General features: G+C 51.2%; 1 protein-coding gene across 3 annotated transcripts in view; it reads left to right on the top strand.

The window, feature by feature from the left end:
* cfap221 (cilia and flagella associated protein 221) overlaps positions 1-26,080 on the top strand; it is a 287,241-nt gene that overhangs the window by 35,095 nt on the left and 226,066 nt on the right. For 2 of the 3 annotated variants that reach the window (XM_072473164.1, XM_072473165.1), the window contains exons 2-3: positions 11,063-11,172; positions 24,852-25,006. In XM_072473164.1, the coding sequence (XP_072329265.1) occupies positions 24,874-25,006 (133 nt within the window). In that variant the 5' untranslated portion in view covers positions 11,063-11,172; positions 24,852-24,873. The remainder of the gene's footprint in view (positions 1-11,062; positions 11,173-24,851; positions 25,007-26,080) is intronic. The other variant, XM_072473166.1, reaches the window with a different exon arrangement.

Consider the following 26,080-nt stretch of genomic DNA (forward strand, 5'->3'; position numbering starts at 1 on the left):
ACATTAACACTGCAATGAAGTTACTGTGAAAATTCCCTAGCCGCCACACTCCGACACCTGTTCGAGTACACTAAGGGAGAATTCAGAATGTCCAATTCACCTAACAAGCACGTCTTTCAGGACTTGTGGGAGGAAACCGGAGCACTCAGAGGAAACCCACACAGATACGGGGAGAAGTGCAGACTCAAGCCCGGAAGTGAACCCAGGTCCCTGGCACTGTGAAGCAATAGTGCTAACCACTGTGCTGCCATGCCGCCTCCTGAGGTACATCAAATCTAAGTAGGAAAGCAGAGAAATCCATATTTTTACACTTGTTTGGTGAGTTTACAAATGAAATTATCCTAATGTTTCTTCTTGGGCTTCTTCTTGAAGATGTCTTGCTTCTACTCTCGGGAGGTGGGTTCTGCAGTGGCTGAATAGTCCAACCCTGGAAATGCAAACTCTGCCAAAAGTTTAGAGTGTGGTGTTTGTTGAGGTGGGTGGGACCCTCTGGATTCTGTGCTCTATTTCCACTGTTTACGCTTGGCCTCTGCTTGCTCCATCCTGATGCTTAAGGTGACTGGTGCCTTTGCGGATGCTTCTTCTCCAGTTTGCACGTTTTAAGAGTCCTTCTTGTTTGTTCCTGTTTATTCCTTTATTTTCTCTTTCTTTTATTTCTGCTGTTACATTTTTGATCCATGGATGTTTAATGGACCTGTGACTTTAAGGCAAAGCAACCTGCACCTTTAATTAAAGCAAGAATATCCTGAAGGCTGTGGGGTAAAATGGTGAAACAAATGGGATAAAGGTTCCATTTATACCAGCAATTTATGTTCTGAAAGGTCAGGGCACCCTTTTTAAAGAGTGCCCCAGTCCAAAAATTTTAAAATAGAAACCCCCACCCTCGAACATTGCCTCCCCGAACCCTCATCTATAGAACTCCACTCCCCAATGGAACATCCCTCATGGAACCCACACCCACAGAACCCGGCTCCATGAACACCCACCAATGCAACACTGCCCCAAGGATCACGCCCCTGAAACTGTCCCTTTGCACTACCCAGGCATTATCCTTTACCCCCTGAGCAAAGCACTCACCTCAACTCTTCTGGGAGGTTCTGCTCACCAGGTGCACGCTGTGGGAGACCTGTCATGATTCAGGCATGCCGATGTGAATGGACAATCGAATGGCGGGTGGGGGGGTGGGTGGGTGCCAGGGAACTAACAGTCATAAAGGCTGGTATTCAAATGGGGATCCCAGCGTTCAACACCAGGACTTCCATTACATCATTGGTGGCTGGTGGGTAAAATCGGAACAGGAAATCCCACTGCCGTAAACCGCGTTTTGCGTACCCCGTGGAATTTACCATTCCCACCGCCAGTCCCATGTCCCAAAAATGGGAATGTATAATCTCCCCCTTGGGAACGGGTTGTGGAGAAGGGATAGCATAAAGGTATTGTAACATTGGGTAAACATGATTGCAATGTAAATACATTGGAAAAAAGACTTGGGAGGCTGTGTAGTGTAAGGGTATTTGGCATAGCAAGGATGAATATGAGACTGGGTATAGTCCTGCTCACAGAGTGATGCAGAGAGACACACTACCCGCAATAGCTAGCACCAATGTGGCTATACAGGCTCACTGACAGCAGCACTTGAAGTTCATTAACTATGAGTTCTTCCATTCCGTCAACATGCAGTTGGTGTGCGACTATAGAAAGCAAATACTGCATGTTTGTGCACAGTCCCCTGGAGGTTGCCATGACTCCTACATCCTCAGTCATTCCCAGGTGCCTGGGATCTTTTAGGGGGCAGAAAATCTGCAAGGATGGTTACTGGGGGATAAGGTCTATCCATTTAAACACTGGCGAATGACTCTGGTGCGTCACCCTCAGTCTCCAGCCAAGGAGATGCTCACCATCTGATTGGGACTGAGCAAGTGGCTGGTCTCCAGCAGCCATCAGAGTGCTGGAGGCCTGGCTTATCCCTGTCTCCAACTGCTACAGGGATGATTCTGTGAAGTGTTTTCCAGAAAGTGATCCTGATTCTAACCTTGAGCTATGCCCCACCAGGGTGTGTGTCGCTCCACTGGTGTAGGGTGCGGGTGAGTGCTGTGACCGTCTTCTCATCCTCAGACATGCCTTGGTGGCTTGGATAGCTTCTGGCTAGCTATCCACAGCCTGCTGGTACCTACAAAATGCAGTTTTAGTCGATGAGCTGAAGCTAATTTAGAGGACATGACACTCAGTGTGAATTACAGGATTCAGTGAACTGATGGGGCAGAGATCCGTTCTAGGTTGTTGTAGGAGGCTAAGCTCTGTGTCACGACAGGAATCATCCCTGTCCTCGCCGGCAAGCTCTGCTGCAGCCTCCTCAAACGTGCTGAGGGCGAGTATCTCTGATTTCCCTGCCCCCGGTCTGGGCTCACTCTCACTTGTTGTGTGAACGTTTGGCCTGTACGGAGACCAAAAAATGAGATATGATCAGAGGGGATGCTGCAGAGCTTGGATGAATTGCTTGTCCCGTGTGTGTGGTGAGCCTTTCCCAGAAGGGACGGATTTTGGAGTTCGATCAACAAAACAGATGGGATGGTGGTGAAAGAATAAGTGTTGATATGTGTGCCCCCACTAATGGATGTGTGAGAGTCCATAAAGAGTGTAGCCATTTAATTACATGATGCCATGCTGAGAGTTAGATAGCGGAGGGAACTGACAGAGGACTTACCCTGGCAGAGCAGATGAGATCATCCATACGCTTCCTGCACTGGATGGTGCTTCGCTGCACTGGAGGGTGGCATCTGCGCTGGCCCTGGCCAATGACTTTCCAGGCTGGAGGGGTGAGGTTGGTGTGCTTCTTTGTGCTGGCCATACCAGTGAGCCCAGGTCCCCCGACGAGAGGCCGGGGGCCCCGATGTTGAAAGCTAGTGCAGCCTTCTTCTTGAGGCGCCTCACCTTTTGCATCTGTATTCTGGACATACTTCATTTTAAAAATAAATTTAGAGTATGCAATTATTTTTTTTCCAGTTAAGGGGCAATTTAGCGTGGCCAATCATTCATGGTCTGATGAAGATAGGTGAGTCGGAGAGAGTGATATAAGTGTGCTGAATTGCTGTTTAAATATGGCGGTGGGACCTTTGGACCCACCAGCTGACAGCAGGCAGACAAATTAGCTGCTGGCTCACCTGGTGGTTTGGAGCGCAATTAATTAGGTTTCAAACACAGTATCTGGCGTGGGATCCCGCCATTCTGGCCAACGGGAAAGGCAATGCTAGAGCACCGCACCACCACACTTGGTCTCAAAATGGGAGAATTCTGCCTATAACATTTAACCACACAGGACTCAGAAACTGTTTGAGAGACTTACTGAATATACAACGTGCGCCAGATTCCTCCACCCAAATGTAGTTCACTCTTACACTGAAGTATAATCAGAGACAATGAACAACATATAAAACTTAGGTTTGCAACAAGTTCACTACAACTAGATATAAGTATGCAAGCATATCTCTTATGATCAGTATCATCACACACTCAGCAGACTCCTATTTGATGGCCACAAATCAATCTCTTGGAATGTACCAAAGATCCTCTTTCAGATTTTCTTCGACCGTTTAACATTCCTTAAATTGTTCTCTGTAATCTGTTTGGCTGTCCCAGCACAGGCTCCAAGGCTGATCATCTGATTCAGGGAATTCTTCCAGTAGTTGGCTGATAGTTCTCTGCACTTGACAGGCCAAATCATCATTGCCTTCTTCTCACAGCTTACTCAAGTTTTGTGATCAGGCAACTATATATATCCTTCAATTATCTTAGGCTACATCTGGAAAATTATTTAATTGTAACCTTTTGACATTCTACCCTGCTGTCTAAAGTTTCCCATGTTTTATAATTGATTCCCTTTAAGTACTATAAACCTCTGCTTGTGCACTTCAGACATTGAGGGGCAGATTTTGTCATCCCAGCATGGGCCAGAACAGCATTTGGCAGGGGGGAAATAATGCAGGGGACTGAACTCTAAAATTGTCACTTGATTCTCGCAGCTGCTGTTTTGATTGGAAACGGGCGGTTCATGACCCGGTACCCACAAAAACAGACGTTGGGACTTCCAGGTTATGACCGACTTCAATTTTAGTATTTTCAGGAGTTTGATATTTTCAGTGAGACAGGTGGTTTTCTGAACCTGTGTAAACCACAAGAGCATTGAGTGTCTTCAAAACTGCTGCCACTTTGTATGCTGATGACACTCCATTCAAGCCTACGGTCTAAATAGTTTTAATCAGTTTGCACTTTTTTCCCCCTTTTCCTCTGCAGAAATTCAAGCTAATTCTATCTTTCTTTTTTTAAAATTCATTTATGGGATGTGGGTGTCACTGGTTAGTCTACTATTTATTGCCCATCCCCAGTTGCCCTTCAGAAGGTGGTGGTGGGTTGCCTTCTTGAACTGCTGCAGTCCTTGAGGTGTAGGTACAGCCACTGTGCTGTTAGGGAGGAGGTTCCAGGGTGTTGCCCCAGCGCCAGTGAAGGAACGGCGATATATTTTCAAGCCAGGCTGGTGACTGACTTGGAGGGGAACCTGCAAGACGAGGTTCCCAAGTATACTGCTCTTGTCCTTCTAAATGGTAGTGGTCGTGGGTTTGGAAGGTTCTGTCAAAGGAACCTTAGTGAGTTACTGCAGTGCTTCTTTAATAATAATATTTATTGTCACAAATAAGCTTACATTAACACTGCAATGAAGTTACTGTGAAAAGCCCCTAGTCGCCACATTCCGGCGCCTGTTCAGGTACACAGAGGGAGAATTCAGAATGTCCAAATTACCCAACAAGCACGTCTTTGGGACTTGTGGGAGGAAACCGGAACACCCTCAGGATACCCATGCAGACACTGGGAGAACATGCTGGCTCCACACAGATAGTGACCCAAGCCGAGAATCGAACTTGGGACCTTGGCACTGTGAAGCACCAATGCTAAGCCACCGTGTCACCCTTGTAGATGGTGCACATGCCTGCCACTGTTTGTCAGTGGTGGAGGGTTTGAATGTTTGTGGAACAGGGAGCAATCAAACGGACTGCTTTGTCCTGAATGGGGTTGAGCTTCTTGAGTGTTGTTGGAACTGCAGTCACCCAGGCAAGAGGAGAGTACTGCAACCTGCATCTATGATAACGCTTCTATTTGCTGCTGATAAATGATTTTTAAGTTTACCCTGCTTTTGGTCTTTTGTAGATGCATATGGCAAGAGCACTTTTTCACTAGCAGTTCTTGTCTGCTGTCAATCTTATTGATGCTAGGCGATGCTGGAATTGCAATTATGTTTGAAGGTGAAGCGGCTGTCTTACAGTAACATAAACTAATTTGGTTTGATTGCATATAAATTAGGCATAATAAAGCTAATAGGATGGGGCAAAAAAAATCTGTGGATGGTTCTTGAGAAAACTAAGCTAACCAAACATGTTTCCCCTTTTCACTGACAAATGCCTTTTCGCTGTCATTTCTTGTGCTGCTGCACCACTGGCAAGGCCATTCTTTATTGCCCATTCCCAATTGCCCTTTGGAAGGTAGTGGTGAGCCGCCGCCTTGATCTGCTGCAGTTCATGTAATGAAGTTAAATCTGTACCGTTTGATGGGAAGTTCCAGGACTTTTATCCGGGTACAATAAAGAAACAGCAATATGTCTGAACGTGTGCAACTTGGAGGAGAAGCTGGAGATGATGGTGTATCCATGCAGCTGCTTTCCTTCTCCTTTTGGTGAATGCAGTCATATTTTTGGGACATTAAATATGTTGCATGCAGAAAAATAACCTTTTATTAATGTTATGTATCAGAGTAGCACCGTTGGCTGGTGTAATGTCATGTGTTACAGAATGACGTCTTTGGAGCGTTTTGCAGGCTTTTGTGGAGTTCACCATTGTACCCTGTTTGAGCAGCATCTTGGAAGTAAACCCCTTGGACTATGTTATACTAACTCAATGTGTGCTACCTCTGAGTCTTTCTCTTTGTGGCTACAACAAAGAACATAAGAAAAAGAGAAACTGGCGACGAGATCTGGACTGTAAAAGAAGGGAGAAAAAAACTTGCAAAGCCGATTTTGTGGGTCAGATGAAGGAATCATCGATGAAGATCCAGGCTCATACATCATTAGAAATGAGGTTGGGAAAAGTATTGTCATCTCCAAGGCAAAATCATCATTGCGACAAGTAAAAACAATTCAAGTAAATACTTGGACACCAAGTTTGTAGCAGAGCGTCAGTGAATCATCTGGTCGATCGCGATAACCACTGGTGCAAGTAAAAAGGTTGTCACAAAAAAAAAGCTAGCGGACAACTGCGAGTTACTGGGGGCTTATTTCAAATGGAGGATTTAAGTTTTCAGTCCAATTACTTTGTAGTGTGGAGACTGCGCATCAACCACTGAAACGGTCCGGGGCAACGCCAACCAATGGGGCTGCGACTATAACCTACTGCCTGGGAATCAATAGCGAGACACAGAAAGAGCTAGTCTGCTTGTGCATTGTGAGTTTGTCTGTTTTGAACAGAGAGGAAATAAACGGCTGGGATGACAGTTTGAAGGCTGAGTAGTACAGATCGAGGAGCTGCAATCCAAAAATGGCGGGAACAAAAGGTGTCATGGACGCGTTTGATGAGAAGGAGTAGAGATGGAACTCTTATGAGGGAATGTTCCAGTCATTCCTTCAATCCAATCAGACACAAGCAGACTGCGACCTTTCTCAGCTCAGTTGAGAGGAAAACATTCCTGTTACTACAAAATTTAGTACACCCAGCTAAATCCGGAGACAAGCCAGATGATGAGTTAATGACTGTCTTGCCAGAACATCTCTCTCTCTATCCATTATTAATAGCTGAAAGACTCTGCATTCACCGTTATGCACAGGAGGAAGGGGAAAACATGTGGCGTGCAACGTACTCCTAGAGTATACTGCTTTGGAGGGGGCGGAGCATCGTTAAAGTGGCGCTGCCCCCGATTTCGGCCCAAAATTCGATTCTCCGGCTGTTTGCCGAACGCGATTTTGGCTTCGGCGACCAGAGTATCCCACCCCATGGGCGCGATTCTCCACCCGCACGCCGAAGTGGCCGCGCCGTCGTGAACGCCGTCGAGGTTCACAACGGCGCGGAACGGCCCCGGTCCCGACCGAATCAGGCCCTGACAATGGGCCAGTATCGGGGCCGCGTCATCTACCCGCGCCAGGCCTTGTCGCCTGCGTAAAAGCGGCGCCGAATAGATGAAGCGACCGGCGCCGCGTAACGGTTGCCGTCCTGTCCAAATCCGCCCCGCAAGAAGATGGGGGACGGATCTTGCGGGGCCGCGGAAGGAAGGAGGTCCTCCTTCAGAGAGGATTGCCCGACGATCGGTGGGCACCGATCGCGGGCCACCCCACATTCAAGGTACCCCCCAGTGCAGGATCCCCCCCTCGTCCCCCCACAGGCCGCCCCCCCAGTGTTCACGCACCGCCCACGACTGTAGCGACCAGGTGTGGACGGCGCTGGGGGGAACCCGCCGTTTTGGCCTGGCCGCTCGGCCCATCCGGGAGAATCGCCATTTTGGGTATCTCTGGCGATTCTCTGGCCAGCGGCCCGCAAAACTCGACCGGCCTGTTCCCGCCGCTTGGGAGAATCGCGGGAGGGCGTCGGACTGGCGTCCCCGGAAATATCGGCGGCCCAGGCGATCCTCCCAACCGGCGTGGGAGTGGAGAATCGCGCCCCATATGTCTGATTAGCACACAAAGGCAGACAGACGCTTTGTCCAGAGTACCACTGCAAGACAAAACCAAAACATTAAGCACAAATCTGATTAACACTTCAATGATATTTGCATATTCTATCTGTCTCATATGGAGAATGTTCCGGTAACGTCATCGCAGGTGCGAAAATTTACTCGAACAGATCTGTTGATGGGGAAGGCGTTGGACATATTTCAAAAAAGCACACTAACACAAGAGCACAGAAAAAATCCAGTCCTTAAACCGTATATTAATAATAATAATAATAATAATAGCTTATTGTCACAAGTAGGCTGCAATGAAGTTACTGTGAAAAGTCCCGGGTCGCCACATTCGGAGCCTGTTTGGGGAGGCTGGTAAGGGAATTGAACCCGCGCTGCTGGCATTGTTCTGCATTACAAGCCACGGTTTAGCCCACTGTGCTAAACCAGCCCCTATATTACATCACAGGTGAAAAATGGACTCCAGCAATTGTATTAGCCAAAACGGGTCTGATTTAATATACTGTGCAAACTGATGATGAACAAATGTGGTGTCAGACGCTGACCAGTTATTGTCTGCACATAGTGAGTGTACAAAATCTGTACCAGGTGTTTTCACAGAGGGTATGGACAATGACATGCCCGCCTTGAGGACTACAACTGCCAAGATTATGGAACCTGTTACGACAGTCATCAACACAACCAGAGACAGTTCCTCAGTTTTGTCAGATGTAATCAGTGTACAGGAAGACACTTCTAGTACCTCTGAGAGTCAAGTTCCTGAACATTGTGTTCTGCCAAAACGAGACAGACGTCCACCCAAGAGACTGTCTTACTAATGTGCATAAATATTCGTAACATAGCAATGTCAGTTATGGAATAAAGTGTTGGATCTGTGTTAAAGTGTTTGATTAAGTAAAAATATGAGGACACTAAAGGAGTAAAGAGGGAGGATTGTTATGTATCAGAGTAACCCCATTGGCCGGTGTAATGTCACGTGTTGCACAATACCATCATCGGAGCCTTTTATGGGATTTTGTGGAGTTCACCATTAAACCCTGTTTGAGCAGCATCCTGTAATAAACCTCTTGCATTATGTTATATGAACTCATCGCGTACCACTCCGATTCTTTGAATTTGCGGCTACTATTATAATAATTTTATCATGTTTGTTATTAAACATGAACAGAATAAATTGTCCTGAAGACTGAAAATGATATTGTATATATTAATGCAACACACATACATTCTGTATGTAGAGGTTGTGGCTGGTATATTATCAGTCCATTGGAGTTGGACCTACTGGTGGGAGGAGTGGGGCTATTGACCCCTTTGTTTTCGGAGACTGCATGCCCCAAGGGGGGGGGGGGGGGGGGGGGGGGGGTAGCTGATAGAAATAGTCACCTGGTGACACCAAAACCTCCCTCCGATCATCAGGCTTGCCTGCCTTGCAATGGCACAATAAAACAATTACCTTTCTACCCTTCAGGGGTGCCTCAATGGGGAGGCACCCTCTTTATATTCCCCTCGCAGCCTAAACGGCAGCTACCCCAATCGGTGGTAATGCCAAAGCTGCAAATATGCTAAACCTCTGACTGCGAAGGCAGCATGGAGAATCAACCCACTGCCCTTGACTGACTGCTACCAGAAAGATTGTGCTGTAATCCCACTGTCTTCCCATTTGGAACCACAAAGGGTGCGGACCTTGGGACTTACCTCCTGTTGGTAAAATCCAAGCCAACGTTGCATGTCTCAACAATTCCATGTGTTCCTTTTTGTAAAAACAAAAGTCTGTGCAATCTGGTACATTCAATAAATGTGTCCGGCATATGCTTATCCTGTCAGCTGATTAGGTCTGGGCAATTAGTCAACTTGCATCACAGAGGAAGTTGAGAACCAGATTATCCAGAATGTAGTACTATATCAGTCTGATGGTTAATCAATAGATGGTGCAAATTATTTCCTATGTTAGAACTCATTGACATCAATAAGGGTATTTCTCACACAAATCTATTGCTAAAGAGTGGGAGCGAGACAAGACAAGACATTTACATCATGTTTCCAGAAAGAACAATTTCTACAGTGGCCTGGATCTGAATATATGTTAATTATCGGCCTTCTCAGCTAAATTATGGTATTTAGTATATAAATATATATTTAATACTGACTACAATAAAATTGCACACTTTAAAATGCATTCTAATGATTTCTAAATAACTGGATTTAAGTAGGTAGAATTTCAGAAAAGAAATGAACGTCTCAAAATAATTTTCCATGGTGTCATGCTACACATTACCTTAACACTAACTTGAAATATTAGAACACAAAATTGTAGAATATTGTTTTTCTTTACATGTGGCTTTGTGGAAACTATACCTTTATAAAAAAAAAAACCACAGGGAACAGCTCAGGATTTATAACAGTAATAAATATTTAACAGATGGTTGCAGGAAGCAAACTATTTATTAACTAAAGTACCCTTAAGTACTTTGAAAATCGAGTCAATATAGCTCGAGAATAGTTTTTATTAAACTTGAGAGCTTTTACTGTTTAACAGTCAATTTTAAGAATGGTAGTAGAACAACACAATACTTCATTGACTTCAAAATTCAGATGTGTCCTTGATATCTTTTTATTTTTATTTCAATATTTTATTTTCAATTAATTAAGAGGGATGAATTAAAAATTAATAAATTAAATAAACAAAAATAGGTGAATAAACCTCTGGGAAAGACCTTTTGCAAAATCCGTCAAAGTTAAGCTTTTGTGCAGATTGTGTTAGCTATTGTGCAGATTTCCCCAGGCCATTCCCTACATGAGCCATTTTCACCAGATCGGGGGAGGGCAGCACTGCCCAGCCATCCTATAATTAAGCCAGTTAAGCTGATGAAGAGCTCATTAAGAACCTATTAATGGAGCATGTTGTGATTGGGCCCAATGAAAGGGGGAACAGCACAGAGGCAGCCTGTAGGGCGGCACGGTAGCACAGGGATTAGTACTGTTGCTTCACAGCACCAGGGACCCAGATTCGATTCCCGGCTTGGGTCACTGTCTGTGCGGAGTCTGCACATTCTCCTTGTGTCTGCGTGGGTTTCCTCTGAGTGTTCCGGTTTCCTCCCACAAGTCCTGAAAAGACGTGCTTGTTAGGTGAATTGGACACTCTGAATTCTCCCTCAAGTGCACCCGAACAGGCGCCGGAGTGTAGCGATTAGGGGATTGTCATAGTAACTTCATTGCAGTGTTAATGTAAGCCTACTTGTGACACTAATAAGGATTATAGATTATTGGATGTCAGAGGACCGTCTGGTAATTTAGCAACCATTGTGAAAGCAGTCCTGGATCTAATCCCATTGCTCTTCTCTCTCCCCAGAGTTTTCTATCTTCCTCTGCTGCAAATATTTTCCAGACTTCCCTTAAAAGATGCAGTGTTTCTGCCTTGAATTGTGGTAAAGCATTATATTATCTGAACAACTCTCTGTGGTAAGAAATTTCTATTCTTTCTTGGAAGATTCTCTGATGAACTAATCTTTTCTTATTCACCATCATAATATTCCTTAATTTAAAAAATGTTTATCTCCCTTTGACCTTTTCTGATTCTAGTGAAAAGAATCCCAGTGCCTTGAATCATTAGCTGTTGCCTACAATGCTTCTGATCCCCAGTATTATTCTATTCATCTAAGCTCTATCCTGTCCATCAATAAAAAAGGATGCTGAAAATTTCACATTGGATTCCTACTATCCTGCGGTGAACATCACAAAATTCTTTACCACTGTCACAATGTCCTGTGCCATTTGTAGAATCTGAAGTAGGGGAACTGCAGAATACAGTCAATGCTTATGGACATGGGAGTCCTAAACTTTGACACCATTATATCTCGTGGTTTCAGGTCAAACATGGGCAAGGAAACTCCTGCTGAATGCTACCTACTTCACCTCGTTCACACCAATCTGGCAATTGCAGATGTATCTGTGCATGTCCATCGGTAGGAGAGACCACTGCACAGCCGTCATGGAGACCAAATCCCACCTTCTCAGTGAGGATACCTTCCTTTGTGTTGAGAGACACTACCACTGTGTTAAATGGGATAAATTAAGAGCAGTTCTAGAAGCTTAGAACATGACATCCATGAGCTGCTGTGAGACCTCAGCAGCAGAGTTGTATAACATCACAATCCATAACCACGGTGGCTTACCATATTTAACACTCCTCCATCACCGTCTGTCACAAAGAACGCTGATGTTATTTGCGAGGGTATCCCAACTTGGAACACTGGTTCGTGAGAGTGCCCAGTTTTATTTTCTTTGGTGTGAGGAGACAAGTGAAACCACAGTGAGAATAAATAGCCCAGTCGTCGTGTAACAGTTATTAAAGACTATTTATTAAAGTAATAAAGACAAGTACACACAAACAGGTCAACTTTACTCTCACACAGTTAAGATGTATGAATTACTAAACACACCGTTTATATAGAACATACCCCTTGTTGCACAGGGTATCTGCAATACCTGAACTCTTCAAGACTTCCCCTATTCCCCAAGCAATATCCAAATTGAGTAACCAGCTATAGTTACCACACAATACAGGGATGATACATAGAACCATAGAATCATAGAATTTACTGTGCATAAGGAGGTCATTCGGCCCATCGAGACTGCACCGGCTCTTGGAAAGAGCACCCTACTTAAGCCCATGCCTCCACCCTATCCCTGTGACCCAGTAACCCCACCTCACCTTTTTTAAACACGAAGGGCAATTTATCATGGCCAATCCACCTAACCTGCACATCTTTGGACTGTGGGAAGAAACCGAGCACCCGGAGAAAACCCACGCAGACACGAGGAGAACGTGCAGACTCCGCACAGACAGTGACCCAAGCCGGGAATCGAACCTGGGACCCTGGAGCTGTGAAGCAACTGTGCTAACCACTATGCTACCGTGCTGCCCTGCTCAAATGTTTTTTTTTTCCATTTTTACAGGCTTTTCTGGCTAGGCCTGCATTTGCTGTCCATCCCTAATTGCCTTTGAGAAGGTGCTGGTCTGCTGCCATCTTGAACTGCTTTAGACAATGTGGTGTAAATACACACTATATGCTATCAGGGAGGGAATTCCATGATTTTGACCCAGCGACAATGAAAGAATGGGGATATTTTTCCAAGTCAGGATGGTGAGTGACTTAGAGGGGAAACTCTAGGTGGTGGTGTCCCATGTATCTCACCCTCTTCAGAGCAAACTGAGGATTATTATTTATAATTTTGTGGGTTGTTTTATTTGGAATGTTGTGGAATGTCTCAGCTGTGATGAAATTTGTCACAGGTATCACAATATGAGCAGAGTTTTCAAAGCAGATTGTTAGATGCAGATTGGCCTGAATTATCTTCAGTGACAGAGAAGCTTCTGAATACAAATATTTATTTATTTGCTCCATGGTAGTTACAGAGCATCAACCACACAGGGAAAAGCCTCAAGGAAGAGTTGGGTAATTGTAGTACATTTAATCAAAATAGCATGGAGGAGTTATGTGTTCTACCGTATGCCCTCTTCACTTGTTACTGTGTAAAAGTGACAGCAACCTCTTGGATCTGCACACATTGAACAGTCCACGTGCAAATGCAGCAAAACCTGGACAATACCCAGGCTTCGACTGACAAGTGGCGAGTAACATTCGCACCACACAACTACCAGATAATGATCATCTGCTAGTCAGTGATATCCATTTCTCCACAGGGTGTGCAGTTGAAAATTGCCTAAGCATGTTCTGTACACAAAAAGCAGGACAAATCTAACCCGGCTAATTACTTGTTGGGGACTGGAGCAAGAACTTGTTGTACGAGGAACGGTTGAGAATTCCGGGTCTGTACTCGTTGGAGTTTAGAAGGATGAGGGGGGATCTTATTGAAACTTAAGGATACTGCGAGGCCTGGATAGAGTGGACGTGGAGAGGATGTTTCCACTTGTAGGAAAAACTGGAACCAGAGGACACCATCTCAGACTAAAGGGACGAGGGGCGGGTTTAGCACAGGGCTAAATAGCTGGCTTTTAAAGCAGACCAAGGCAGGCCAGCAGCAAGGTTCAATTCCCATACAAGCCATCCCGAACAGGCGCCGGAATGTGGCGACTGGGGGCTTTTCACAGTAACTTCATTTGAAGCCTACTTGTGACAATAAGCGATTTTCATTTAATTTTCATCCTTTAAAACAGAGATGAGGAGGAATTTCTTCAGCCAGAGGGTGGTGAATCTGTGGAACTCTTTGCCACAGAAGGCTATGGAGGCCAAATCACTGATTGTCTTTAAGACAGAGATAGATAGGTTCTTGATTAATAAGGGGATCAGGGGTTATGGGGAGAAGGCAGGAGAATGGGGATGAGAAAATATCAGCCATGATTGAATAGCGGAGCAGACTCGATTGGCCGAGTGACCTTATTCTGCTCTTATGTCTTATGGTCTAATAACCTGCTCACTGACGCTCGGTTTGGGTTCCGCCAGGGTCACTCAGCTCCCCACCTCCCTACATCCTTGGTTCAAATATGGACAAAAGAGCTGAGCTCCAGAGGTAAGATCAGAGCGACTGCCCTTGACATGAAGAAAGCATTTGTTTGAGTATGGCATCAAGGAGCCCTAACAAAACTGTAGCTAATGGGAATAGGGGGGAAATGCTCCACTGGTTGGCATCGTACCTAACACAAAGGAACATGGTTGTTGGAGGCCAATCATCTCAGTCCCAGGACATCACTGCAGTAGTTTCTCCGAGTAGTGTCGTGCTTCATCGATAATCTTTCTTCTAACATAAGGTCAGATGTGGGGATATTTGGTGATGATTGTGCAATGTTCAGCACCATTCACAACTCCTCAGGCGCTGAAGCAGTCCATGTGCAAATGCAGCAAAACCTGGACAATACCCAGGCTTGGACTGACAAGTGGCAAGTAAGATTCGCGCCACACAACTACCAGATAATGACCAAACCATCGCCCCTTGACATTCAATGGCATTACCATCACTGAATCTTCTACTATCAACATCCTGGGAGTTGCCATTGACCAGAAACTGAACTGGACGAGTCTAATAAATACGGTGGCTATAAGAGCAGGTCAGAGGCAAGGAATCTTGCGGTGAGTAATTACCTGTCAATTGACAAAACTGTCCGTCACCTACAAGGCACAAGACAGACGTGTGATGGAATAATTTCCATGGGCGCGATTCTCCACTCCCACGCCGAAGTGGCCGCGCCGTTGTGAACGCCTTTGAGGTTCACGGCGGCGCGGAACGGCCCCGATCCCGACCGATTCAGGGCCCGAAATAAGGCTAGGATCGGGGCCGCGAGAACCTCGGGGGGTGGGATTCCGCGAAGGCCGCGTCGTCACCGTGCGACGCCCGAATGACGCACAACTGCGTCATGAATTTAACCCCCCGGACAGGGGAGTAGTGCCGCAAGAAGCTGCACGACCTCACCCGGGCTGCCAGGGTAAGTGCCATGAGGGTGGGGGCAAAGTGGGGGGGCAAAGTGGGTTTGGGGGGGGGCTTTGGGAGTGTTGGGGGGACTGGGGCATCAGGAGCGATGTTGGGGGGGTCACGGGGGTTTGGGGGGGTCAGGGGGTCTGGGGGGGTTCACAGGGGGTTGGGGGGGCGTTGGGAGTGTTGGGGGGGACTGGGGCATCAGGGTCGATGTTGGGGGGTCGGGGTTTGTGGGGGTCACGGGGGGTTGGGAGTGTTGGGGGGGACTGGGGGTTTGGGGGGGTCACAGGGGGTTGGGGGCGTTGGGAGTGTTGGGGGGACTGGGGCATCAGGGGCAATGTTGGGGTGGTCAGGGGGTTTGGGGGGGTTGGGGGTGGGTGTTGGGGGTGTTGGGGGGGACTGGGGCATCAGGGGCGATGTTGGGGGGTGTCAGGGGGTTTGGAGGGGTCACGGAGGGTTGGGGGGGCGTTGGGACTGTTGGGGGGACAGGGGCATCAGCGGCGATGTTGAGGGGGTTTGTGGGGGTTTGGGGGTGTTGGGGGGGTCAGGGGGTTTGGGGGGTTCACAGGGGGTTGGGGGGGTGTTGGGAGTGTTGGGGGGGACTGGAGCATCAGGGGCGATGTTGGGGGGGGGTCAGGGCGTTTGGGGATTCACGGGGGATTGGGGGGGCGTTGGGAGTGTTGGGGGGACTGGGGCATCAGGGGCGATGTTGGGGGGGTCATGGGGTCACGGGGTGTTGGGGGGGCGTTGGGAGTGTTGGGGGGGACTGGGGCATCAGGAGCGATGTTGGGGGGGTCAGGGGGTTTGTGGGGTCACAGGGTGTTGGGGGGGTCAGGGGTTTGAGGGGGTCACGGGGTTGGGGGGGCGTTGGGAGTGTTGGGGGCCTGGGGCATCAGGAGCGATGTTGGGGGGATCACGGGGGATTGGGGGGTCAGGGGGTTTGGGGGGGTCACGGGGTTGGGGGGGGCGTTGGGAGTGTTGGGGGGACTGGGGCATCAGGGGCGATTTTGGGGGTGTCAGGGGGTTTATGGGGGTCACGGGGGGTTGGGGGTGTGTTGGGGGGGACTGGGGCATCAGGAGCGATGTTGGGGGGGGTCAGGGGGTTTGTGGGGTCATGTGGGGACTGGGGCATCAGGAACGATGTTGGGGGGGGTCAGGGGGTTTGTGGGGTCATGGGGGTTGGGGGTGTTAGGGGGTCAGGGGGTTTGGGGGGGTCACAGGGGGTTCGGGGGCGTTGGAAGTGTTGGGGGGACTGGGGCATCAGGGGCGATGTTGGGGGGGTCAGGGGGTTTGGGGGGGTTGGGGGGGTGTTGGGGGGACTGGGGCATCAACGGCGATGTTGTGGGGGTGTTGGGGGTCACGGGGGGTTGGGGGTGTTGGGGGGGTCAGGGGGTTTGGGGGGGTCACGGGATTGGGGGGGCGTTGGGAGTGTTGGGGGGACTGGGGCATCAGGGGCGATGTTGGGGGTGTCAGGAGATTTGGGGGTGTTGGGGGGGACTGGGGCATCAGGGGCGATGTTGGGGGGGGTCAGGGGGTTTGGAGGGGTCACGGGGCATTGGGAGTGTTGGGGGGACTGGGGCATCAGCGGCGATGTTGAGGGGGTTTGTGGGGGTCACGGGGGTTTGGGTGGGTCAGGGGGTTTGGGGGGTTCACGGGGTTGGGGGGTGTTTGGAGTGTTGGGGGACTGGGGCATCAGGGGCGATGTTGGGGGGGTCAGGGGGTTTGGGGGTGTCACGGGGGGTCGGGGGGGGCGTTGGGAGTGTTGAGGGGGACTGGGGCATCAGGGGCGATGTTGGGGGGTCAGGGGTTTGGGGGGTCACGGGGGGGCGTTGGGAGTGTTGGGGGGACTGGGGCATCAGGAGCGATGTTGGGGGGGGTCAGGGGGTTTGTGGGGTCACAGGGGGTTGGGGGTGTTGGGGGCGGTCAGGGGGTTTGGGGGTGTCACAGGGGGTTGGTCGGGGCGTTGGGAGTGTTGAGGGGACTGGGGCATCAGGAGCGATGTTGGGGGGGTCGGGGTTTGTTGGGGTCACGGGGGGTTGTGGGGGTCAGGGGGTTTGGGGGGGTCACAGGGGGCTGGGGGGCGTTGGGAGTGTTGGGGGGACTGGGGCATCAGGGGCGATGTTGGGGGGAGTCAGGGGGTTTGTGGGGTCACAGGGGGTTGGGGGTGTTGGGGGCGGTCAGGGGGTTTGGGGGTGTCACAGGGGGTTGGTCGGGGCGTTGGGAGTGTTGAGGGGACTGGGGCATCAGGAGCGATGTTGGGGGGGTCGGGGTTTGTGGGGGTCACGGGGGGTTGTGGGGGTCAGGGGGTTTGGGGGGGTCACAGGGGGCTGGGGGGCGTTGGGAGTGTTGGGGGGACTGGGGCATCAGGGGCGATGTTGGGGGGGTCAGGGGGTTGGGGGGGCGTTGGGAGTGTTGGAGGGGACTGGGGCATCAGGGGCGATGTTGGGGGGGTTCAGGGGGTTTGGGGGGGTCACGGGGGGGTTGGGGGGGCATTGGGAGTGTTGGGGGGACTGGGGGATCAGGGGCGATGTTGGGGGGGTCAGGGGGTTTGGGGGGTCACGGGGGGTTGTGGGGGCGTTGGGAGTGTTGGGGGGGACTGGGGCATCAGGGTCGATGTTGGGGGGGTCAGGGTGTTTGGGGGGGTCATGGAGGGTTGGGGGGTCAGGGGGTTTGGGGGGGGCACGGTGGGGTTGGGGGGGGCGTTGGGAGTGTTGGGGGGGGACTGGGGCATCAGGGGCGATGTTGGGGGGTCATGGGGGGTTGGGGGGGCATTGGGAATGTTGGGGGGGGGGACTGGGGCATCAGGGGCGATGTTGGGGGGGTCGGGGGGCTTGGGGGGGCTCACGGTGCCCAACTATCTACTCGACCCACATGAGCCCCGGGACCCCCCTGGAGCGAACCCATGGCGTGCTGTCTCCTGAACCAGGAACAATGTTGTCAATATCTGCATGCCCTGATGATACCCGCCTAATGGTGATGCTTTATCCAACCCCCCCCCAGGACAAGACAGCGCATAACCAACGGGAGCGCATGAGAACCGGAGGGGGTTCTCCGGTCCTGCACCCCCTAACCATTCACGAGCAGAGGGCCCTGGACCTCGCTGGTGGATCCGCCACCCGGGAGATCGCGCCATGCCAGGTCGGAGGCGCAGAAGCAAGTGAAAGAACCCTGCATGTCCTCTCCACCTCCAACCCGTCATTGCCCCCCTCACACTCTGGCCACTGCACCCCAGATCCCATCCCCCCTCACACTCTGGCCACTGCACCCCAGATCCCATCCCCCCCCATACACTCTGGCCACTGCACCCCAGATCCCATCCCCCCTCACACTGTGCACCCACCACCAACATACACCCGGGCCACCGTGTCTAATGAACCCCGAATCTTTTATGTTCCCCAGGGCCATCAGGGACGTCTCGCCCAGGAAGCAGCGCAATGCCACCCAGGGACGCACGCCAGAGGTTGCTAGTTGTTCGGACAGGAGGGCAGACCTCACAGTCTGGGACACAGGACCGGGACGCTGAGACCTCCGGGACAGACATTAGTCAGGGGCACAGGGTGGACAGTCATGCCGAAGCCCACATCACGGCCACACACCCGCTGGATCGAACTGGAGGTCAAGACGACATGGCCCGCATGGAGCTTGCGCTGGGCCATGATGGGGACCAGTCCACACCAGACTTCTTGACGGATGATGACCTCCTAGCTTGCGGCACTGCTGTCTCCCACACCGTTCACCATCGCAGAGAAACTCACCTCGGTTGGGCAGATAAGTGATGAGGCTCCCGGGTCACAGTCTGGTGCGCACCCCACAGTCGAGCCGGTACAGCAGGTGGAGTTTGGAGCAGCCGAGGGGCTGGACGGTCGGAGGGCAGCCCAGGCCCAGCAACCAGCTGCCACCCAGACGGTTCCCGGGTTCCTGGATGTAATTGACCCACCCGGACAACCGATGCGTATGGACATCCAGGGACTGAGTAACGGGATGAGGGCCATCTTCCAGGACCTGCACACGTAGCTGGAGGAGTCTATCCGCGTCCAGGAGCAGGGAGTGGTGCCGCTCATCGCAGCCACCCAGGCCGACACCGCACGGGTGGCGTCCGCGGTGGAGGCAATGGGTGAAGAGGTTTTGGCCATGGGTCAGGTTCTGCAAGGCGTTGGGCTTCACGTGGACGCGCCATCCATGGCCCAGGAGTGGGCTGCCCTCTCACAGGTAGCCATGCGCCAGAGCCAACACGACATTGCCGCCGCTCTCCGGGCCCTGGCTGAGTCTCACAATGCCATGGCCTGGTCCCAGCAAGCGTTGGCTCAGTCCCAGCAGTCGGTCGTGGAGAGCATAGACCGCCTGGCGCACGTGATGGATGGCATAGCGCACTCACAGGTCGAGATAGCACAGACCTTGGCAGGAATGTGGCACTCCCTGGGCCCTGTCTCGGCGAACATTCGGACCGTGTTCGATACCGCTGCAGGCCTCCAGGACTGGCAGCGCCAGGTGTCGGGGGTGCGACGGGGCATGTCTCCGAGTGCATCTCCGTCCCACAGTGAGGCCCGGGGGCCACCGGGCTCCCCGAGGGAGGAGGAGGTTCTGGGGCCCGTCCCGGTAGCTCCACCAAGGGACGTCCCGGTACACCTGGCCTCCCCCCGTTCCGTCCCTGGTGCATCTGGTGGGGAGCGGGCAGGTCAGGGTGGCACCACGCCATCCAGCATGCCCGCCAAGCAGCCTGGCCCATCGAAGCCGGGCCGCCCCAGGAAACGTGTGCCAAAGGGGAGCCATGTCGAAGGGCATGATTCACAGCAGTCCACCTCCACTCCTGCTGTACCATCTGGAAACACACCTAGACGTAGTGGTAGGGCCCGTAAGGCAAAGTCGTTAGGCACGTAAGAAGTTGGCACGGGTGCAGGGCACAGTCTAGTTGTAGTGGGTAGGGCACCGATGTTCACCACACTAATAAACGCACTGTTAAATTTGACTTTAAGACTGTGTGCTGTGTCCGGTGCCAGGGGGCTCGGGAGGGTGCCCGATTGGCGTCGTGGTATACGAGCCGTTCAAGGTCTGTTCCGGATGTGGTGACCCTTCCCCCGCCCCCCCCCATAATCGGACACCGTTGTCCTCGGTACACCGACGCCAGCCACCCCACGGGCATGTGGTGAAATATCCGTCACGAAGGCTGTGACCACCGGAGTGCATGGTTCAGCTATAGCCATGAGTCAGACCTTGGCTGGCGAATCTGAGCACACAGCTCATCGCAGAGTGGGCTGTCATCATTCAACATGGCACTGATCACACCCGCTTACCCAATCATCAATGTTGTGCAATCCCCTAGTGCCGCAGTGGTAAGGTGATGTGGAATTGTTGCCGTGAACGCGGTGCGGGGGGTGGGTGCAGTGTGGTGCCCGTGTACAGGAGTGACAGTGCAAGTGGCAGTGTTCAGCGAATCCCACCCCCACAGTGCGTGAACCGTGCGGCCACCAACGCGTCGCGTGCCCGCTGTCCCCGGCGGTGCCGTCGCGCAGCCTCCTGGGCGTAACGAGCAGCCGGGCAGTGTCTGCATCCTGCGCCCCTCCCCCCACCCTAATGCACCCCATCATCCTCATCCTCCGCATCCTCCTCTTCCCCATCCCCCTCGTTTGCGTTAGCTCCGGTGCCGTCGGGTCCTCCCTCCGACTCCTCCACCAGATCATCTCCCCTCTGCATGGCAATGTTGTGCAGTGCACAGCAGACCACAACTATGCGACCGACCCTGTCGGGTTGGTACTGCAGGGCCCCTCCTGATCGGTCCAGGCATCCGAAACGCATCTTCAGCAGCCCGAAGCACCGCTCCACCACACCCCTGGTTTCTGCATGTGCCTCGTTGTATAGGCTCTCTGTGTGAGGCCTCCGTATTGGCGTCAGCAGCCATGACCTCAATGGATAGCCCTTTTCGCCCAGCAACCAGCCCCTCAGCCTGGGGTGGGTGGGTGGGGGGCATCCATCGAACATTGCGGGGATGAACGACTGTGCCAGAATGTAGGCGGCATGCACACTGCCGGGGTACCTTGCACACACTTGCATGATCTTCATGTGGGGGTCGCACACCACCTGAATGTTCATGGAGTACGCGCCCTTCCTGTTCATGAACACGTCCCTGCTGTCTGCAGGCGGGCGCATGGGGACGTGCACACCATCGATGACACCCTGGACCATCGGTATCCCGGCCACCTTGGCGAATTCACGTGCCCGTGCTTCCTGCTGTGCTCGGTCCTCGGGGAATTGAATGCACCTGTCCGCGATGGCGTACAAGGCGACGGTCCTGATGCACCTGTGGACCGATGCCTGTGATAGGTTCCCCGCTCGGCGCCTGGAAGGAACCGGTCGCATAGAAGTTTAGGGCCACCGTCACCTTGACAGAAAATGGTATCGCGTGTCCTCCTCCCATTCCACGTGGTGCGAGGTACGCCACGAGCTGGCATATATGTGCGACCGTCTCCCTGCTGAACTGTAGTCTCCTCCTGCATGTGATGTCCGGTAGGGCCTCGAACGACATTCTGTCACGGTACACCTTCGGCCTTGCTGGACGCCTGTGGCGCCCTGGCACCACCATCAGTGGATCCTCGTGCTCCACCTGCTCCTCCTCCTCCTCCTGCTTCCCGCCAAGCACTTCCTCTGCATTCCTCGCCGTCTGGCGGTCAGTGTTCCCCTCGGCATGCCCCTGAACATTGGGGTCCTGAGCGCCTGCGGCCTGTGTGTCGACGACGGGCCACTCCGCGACCATCCCCTCTGCTGCACCGGCCACCGCTGCATCTGCAGCCACTGTGGGCCGTCCGACTCTATGCTGCCGGATGGCAAACTCCAGAGCTGCGGCTCCAACCACGGCAGTGAACATCGCTGTCTGGTTGGCATACATGGTGACCTGCAGGAGGGTGGTGGGGGGCAGAGAAACGACATGTTACATGGAGGTTCTTCCACACCTCGCCAGCCGGGCTGCATGGGGTCCCTGTGTGTCCCGGTGGCCTGGTCGCACTGCAGACACGCAGCCAGCCTAACACCTGGACACTGTCTGCGCCCAACGGTCAGTTCACACCATACTGCTCACCAGTGTGCCACTCGCCTGTGCCCATCAGCCACACGCAACCTGCGGCGGTGTCCTCGTCACCGTCCTGCCATATCAGGGCGGCTGACATGTGGCATCCGCGGATGGACGATACCATCCACACTCTCCCTCACCCCCCTCCCACCTGAACACTCTCCCTCACACCCCCCCACCTGCACACTATCCCTCACCCCCCCACCTGCACACTCTCCCTCGCCCCCTCCCACCTGCACACTCTCCCTCAACCCCCCTCCCACCTGCACTCCGCTCCCTCACCCCCCCCACCTGCACACTCTCCCGCCCCCCCCCCCACCTGCACTCCGCTCCCTCGCCCCCTCCCACCTGCACTCCGCTCCCTCACCCCCCTCCCACCTGCACTCCGCTCCCTCACCCCCCTCCCACCTGCACTCCGCTCCCTCACCCCCCTCCCACCTGCCCTCCGCTCCCTCACCCCCCCCTCCCACCTGCACACTCTCCCGCACCCCCCCCCTCCCACCTGCACACTCTCCCTCGCCCCCCCCCTTTGGCCGCAGCCTTCTCAGGGAAGCCGACCCGGTCTCCGGGCGCTGCGCTACAGTCCGCTTACCTCCTCCCTGCTCAGCATCAGCCAGCACGACTGGCTGACGACTTTAAAAAGCAGGTGTGAACGGCGACGGCGTGAACTGGGGTCACGCCGTCGGGACTTCGGCCCATCCGGGCCTGAGAATAGCAGGGGTGCCGGAGAATCGCCGTTTTGGGTGTCTCGGGCAATTCTCCGGCCTGCGGCCCGCGAAACTCGACCGTGCCGTTCCCGCCGCTTAGGAGAATCGCGGGAGGGCGTCGGACCGGTGTTGCGGGAAATTTTGGCGGCCCAGGCGATTCTCCCAACCGGCGTGGGAGTGGAGAATCGCGCCCCCGGAGTCTGGATGAGCGCAGCTCCAACAACACTCAAGAAGCTCGACACCAACCAGGCAAAGCAGCCTGTTGATTGCTACCTCTTCCATAGACATTCACTCCCTCCATAACTGACGCACAATAGCAGCAGGGTGTACCATTTACAAGATGCACTGCAGGAACTCACCAAGGCTCCTTTGGCAGCACCTTCCAAATCCATGACCACTACCATCTGGAAGGACAAGGGCAGCAGATACCTGGGAACATCACCTCCTGGAAGTTTCCCTCCAAGTCACTCACAATCCTAACCTGGGAATATATTGCCGTTCCTTCACTGTTGCTGGGTCAAAATCCTGGAACTCCTTCCCTAAGAGCACAGTGGGTGTACCTCCACCCCATGGCCTGTTGCGATTCTAGAAGGCAGCTCACCACCACCTTCCCAAGGGCAATTAGGGATGGGCAACAAATTCTGTCCCAATCAGAGCAGCCCATATCCCGTAAAAATGAATTTTTAAAAAGCTTGAAATCAAATAGAAACCATTGAATTGATGCAAATTTCCACTTATTAAATTATTATTTTCATTGTAGAGACTCTTGGAAAATCTACACTTGATGAATGAGGTATTATAAGTTTGTTGATGTTCACTCAGTAATAACTACCGCTGATCAACATCCCTGACCTTGAAAAAGTAATTATTTATGTGGGAAATGTTGAATTTCCCACCCTCCATGGTAAAAGAAATCTTAGATATTTAAAATATCTAAGAGGGCAGCACGGTAGCACAATGGTTAGCACAGTTGCTTCACAGCTCCTGGGTCCCAGGTTTGATTCCCGGCTTGAATCATTGTCTGCGCGGAGTCTGCACGTTCTCCCCATGTCTGCGTGGGTTTCCTCCGGGTGCTCCGGTTTCCTCCCACAATCCAAAGATGTGCAGGTTAGGTGGATTGCCCATGATAAATTGCCCTTAGTGTCCAAAAAGGTTAGGTGGAGCTACGGGGATTGGGTGGAGGCATAGGGTTAGGTAGGATGCTCTTTCCAAGGGAGACTCAATGGGCCAAATGGCCTCTTTCTGCACTGTATATTCTATGATTCTATGATAATATGGCAATTTCTATTTTAATCCAATGTACTTGCTTTAATTGTTATGTTGTATATGGTAAAATTATTTTTAAAATGATGATTCATTTGAAGAGTCATAAGGACCCAAAACATTAACTCTCTTTTCTTTCTCTACAGATGCTGCCTAACCTGCTGAGTTTTCTGTTTTTATTTCAGATTTCCAGCATCTGCAGTATTTTGCTTTTAGTTTAATGATGAAATTTGTCAGCTGCTCCCTGTTTTTTTCTGTCTGTGATTGATTGTTTTGCTTGCTTCATTGATATTATGGTTGCTTGAGTTGTGTAGCTGGTACCAGGATGAAACTGACATTGTAAAAGGTGAAACCTATGCCCCAGAGTTCACTGGATCTTTGTGGGAAGTTTTCTTTAAGGGCATTAGTGAGTGCCATCACTTCACTGCTGATCATAAAATCTGCGCTATTCCCTTTCACCTTCAGATACAGGCAGCCTGCAGTACACGTGGCAATCAATCTTCCTCGATATATGCTGAAAATCGCATTGCACATTTCCTGTTTGTTTCAGAGTTTCAAAAAAAGTTACAATGCATCATGTTAGCTAAAATGTATTTTTATAATTTAGATTGTGTTGCTGTAAGTCCTGAGGAGTAACTATTTTCTTTTGCATGTTTCCCTTCTGTGGATCAATGCAGGTTATTTGAATAAAGTATTATTATGGAGGTGGAGAAACGTGCTTCTTCGCAGTTCGCTGAACCTGGCCGTAGCTTTAACAGGCAGACAGTTCTTAAAGACAGACTGGTGGAGGAACCCAAGCGTGGAAATGTGCCAAATCATTTACTGGAAACAAGTAAGATCATCATGGCAAATAATAGAAGCAGCTCATGTAAATAAAAGTTAAATAGAGTCCCAACCTTGATAAATCGCAGATGCAGAAATACATTTTAATATAACTCCCACAAGTATATTTTTCTCTGTTTAACTTGCAACAAAGAATTTGGGTTTTAATCAATAAAATGCACAATCTGTAAGAAAGCCTTTTGCATATATGCTCAGCTCCTAGTCATTCTGATTTTTTAAAAACTAAAAACATTTAGTGTTATCAAGTAAGTTGAATCAGTTAATAGTTAATGAACACTTTCCAGGATGGGGGGAATTACTTTTAAAACTTTGAATTATGAGTTCATTTGGATTAAGTGGCTTTGAATGAAGAGAAGTAAACTGTATACAAACATGTCAAGTGCATTGAAGATTTTTGCCACTAGCTTATTTTCTGACACAGCCGCATCAATTTTGATCCGAGTCAGAATCTTCCGTTCTGGAGTCTGCTGGTGGCAGGCACAGAAGGGGAGGAGAAAGATCCACATGCAATCTTGTGCTGTTCAGCTCATTGCAAATGCATTGGCAAGGAGCTTGCCGATTCCTGCATTTAGGGACAGAAAGGAAGTCGCTCCTCCACCATTATGTCTTGGAGTAGAACGTTCAGGCACCATATTTAAACGGCACCAGACAGCCATTCGCTCACCACAAGCTCCGGACTCTCCATAATATAGGCAGTATGTCTCAGCAGTATGAGAACCAGAGCAGAGAACGTATGGCACCACGATTCAGTGAAACCTCCCTAGAGAAACCCCTCCAGGCCATCCAGAAAATGTGGGAACTGTTGTTTGGCAGCAGGGGGCTCTCCCATGCCGGCTTGCGCAGATGTTAGTGCCCATGTGGCCCACAGGAGAACTGCCCAGCAGCATAGGAAAAGGACGAATGATCTACTGTGCTCTATCAAGGTAAGTGGCATCATCTACTCACTGAAAGGGACCATCCCAAGGACATCAAGCAGTGTAAGTGTGCGAGTGCAAAGAAATGTCGGACAGGAACTGGGACATATGCACCAAATGTGTGCCAGCCACTTAATTCTCTTCTATTC

The sequence above is a fragment of the Scyliorhinus torazame genome, chromosome 2, assembly GCF_047496885.1.
Source record: "Scyliorhinus torazame isolate Kashiwa2021f chromosome 2, sScyTor2.1, whole genome shotgun sequence".
NCBI classification, from domain to species: domain Eukaryota; kingdom Metazoa; phylum Chordata; class Chondrichthyes; order Carcharhiniformes; family Scyliorhinidae; genus Scyliorhinus; species Scyliorhinus torazame.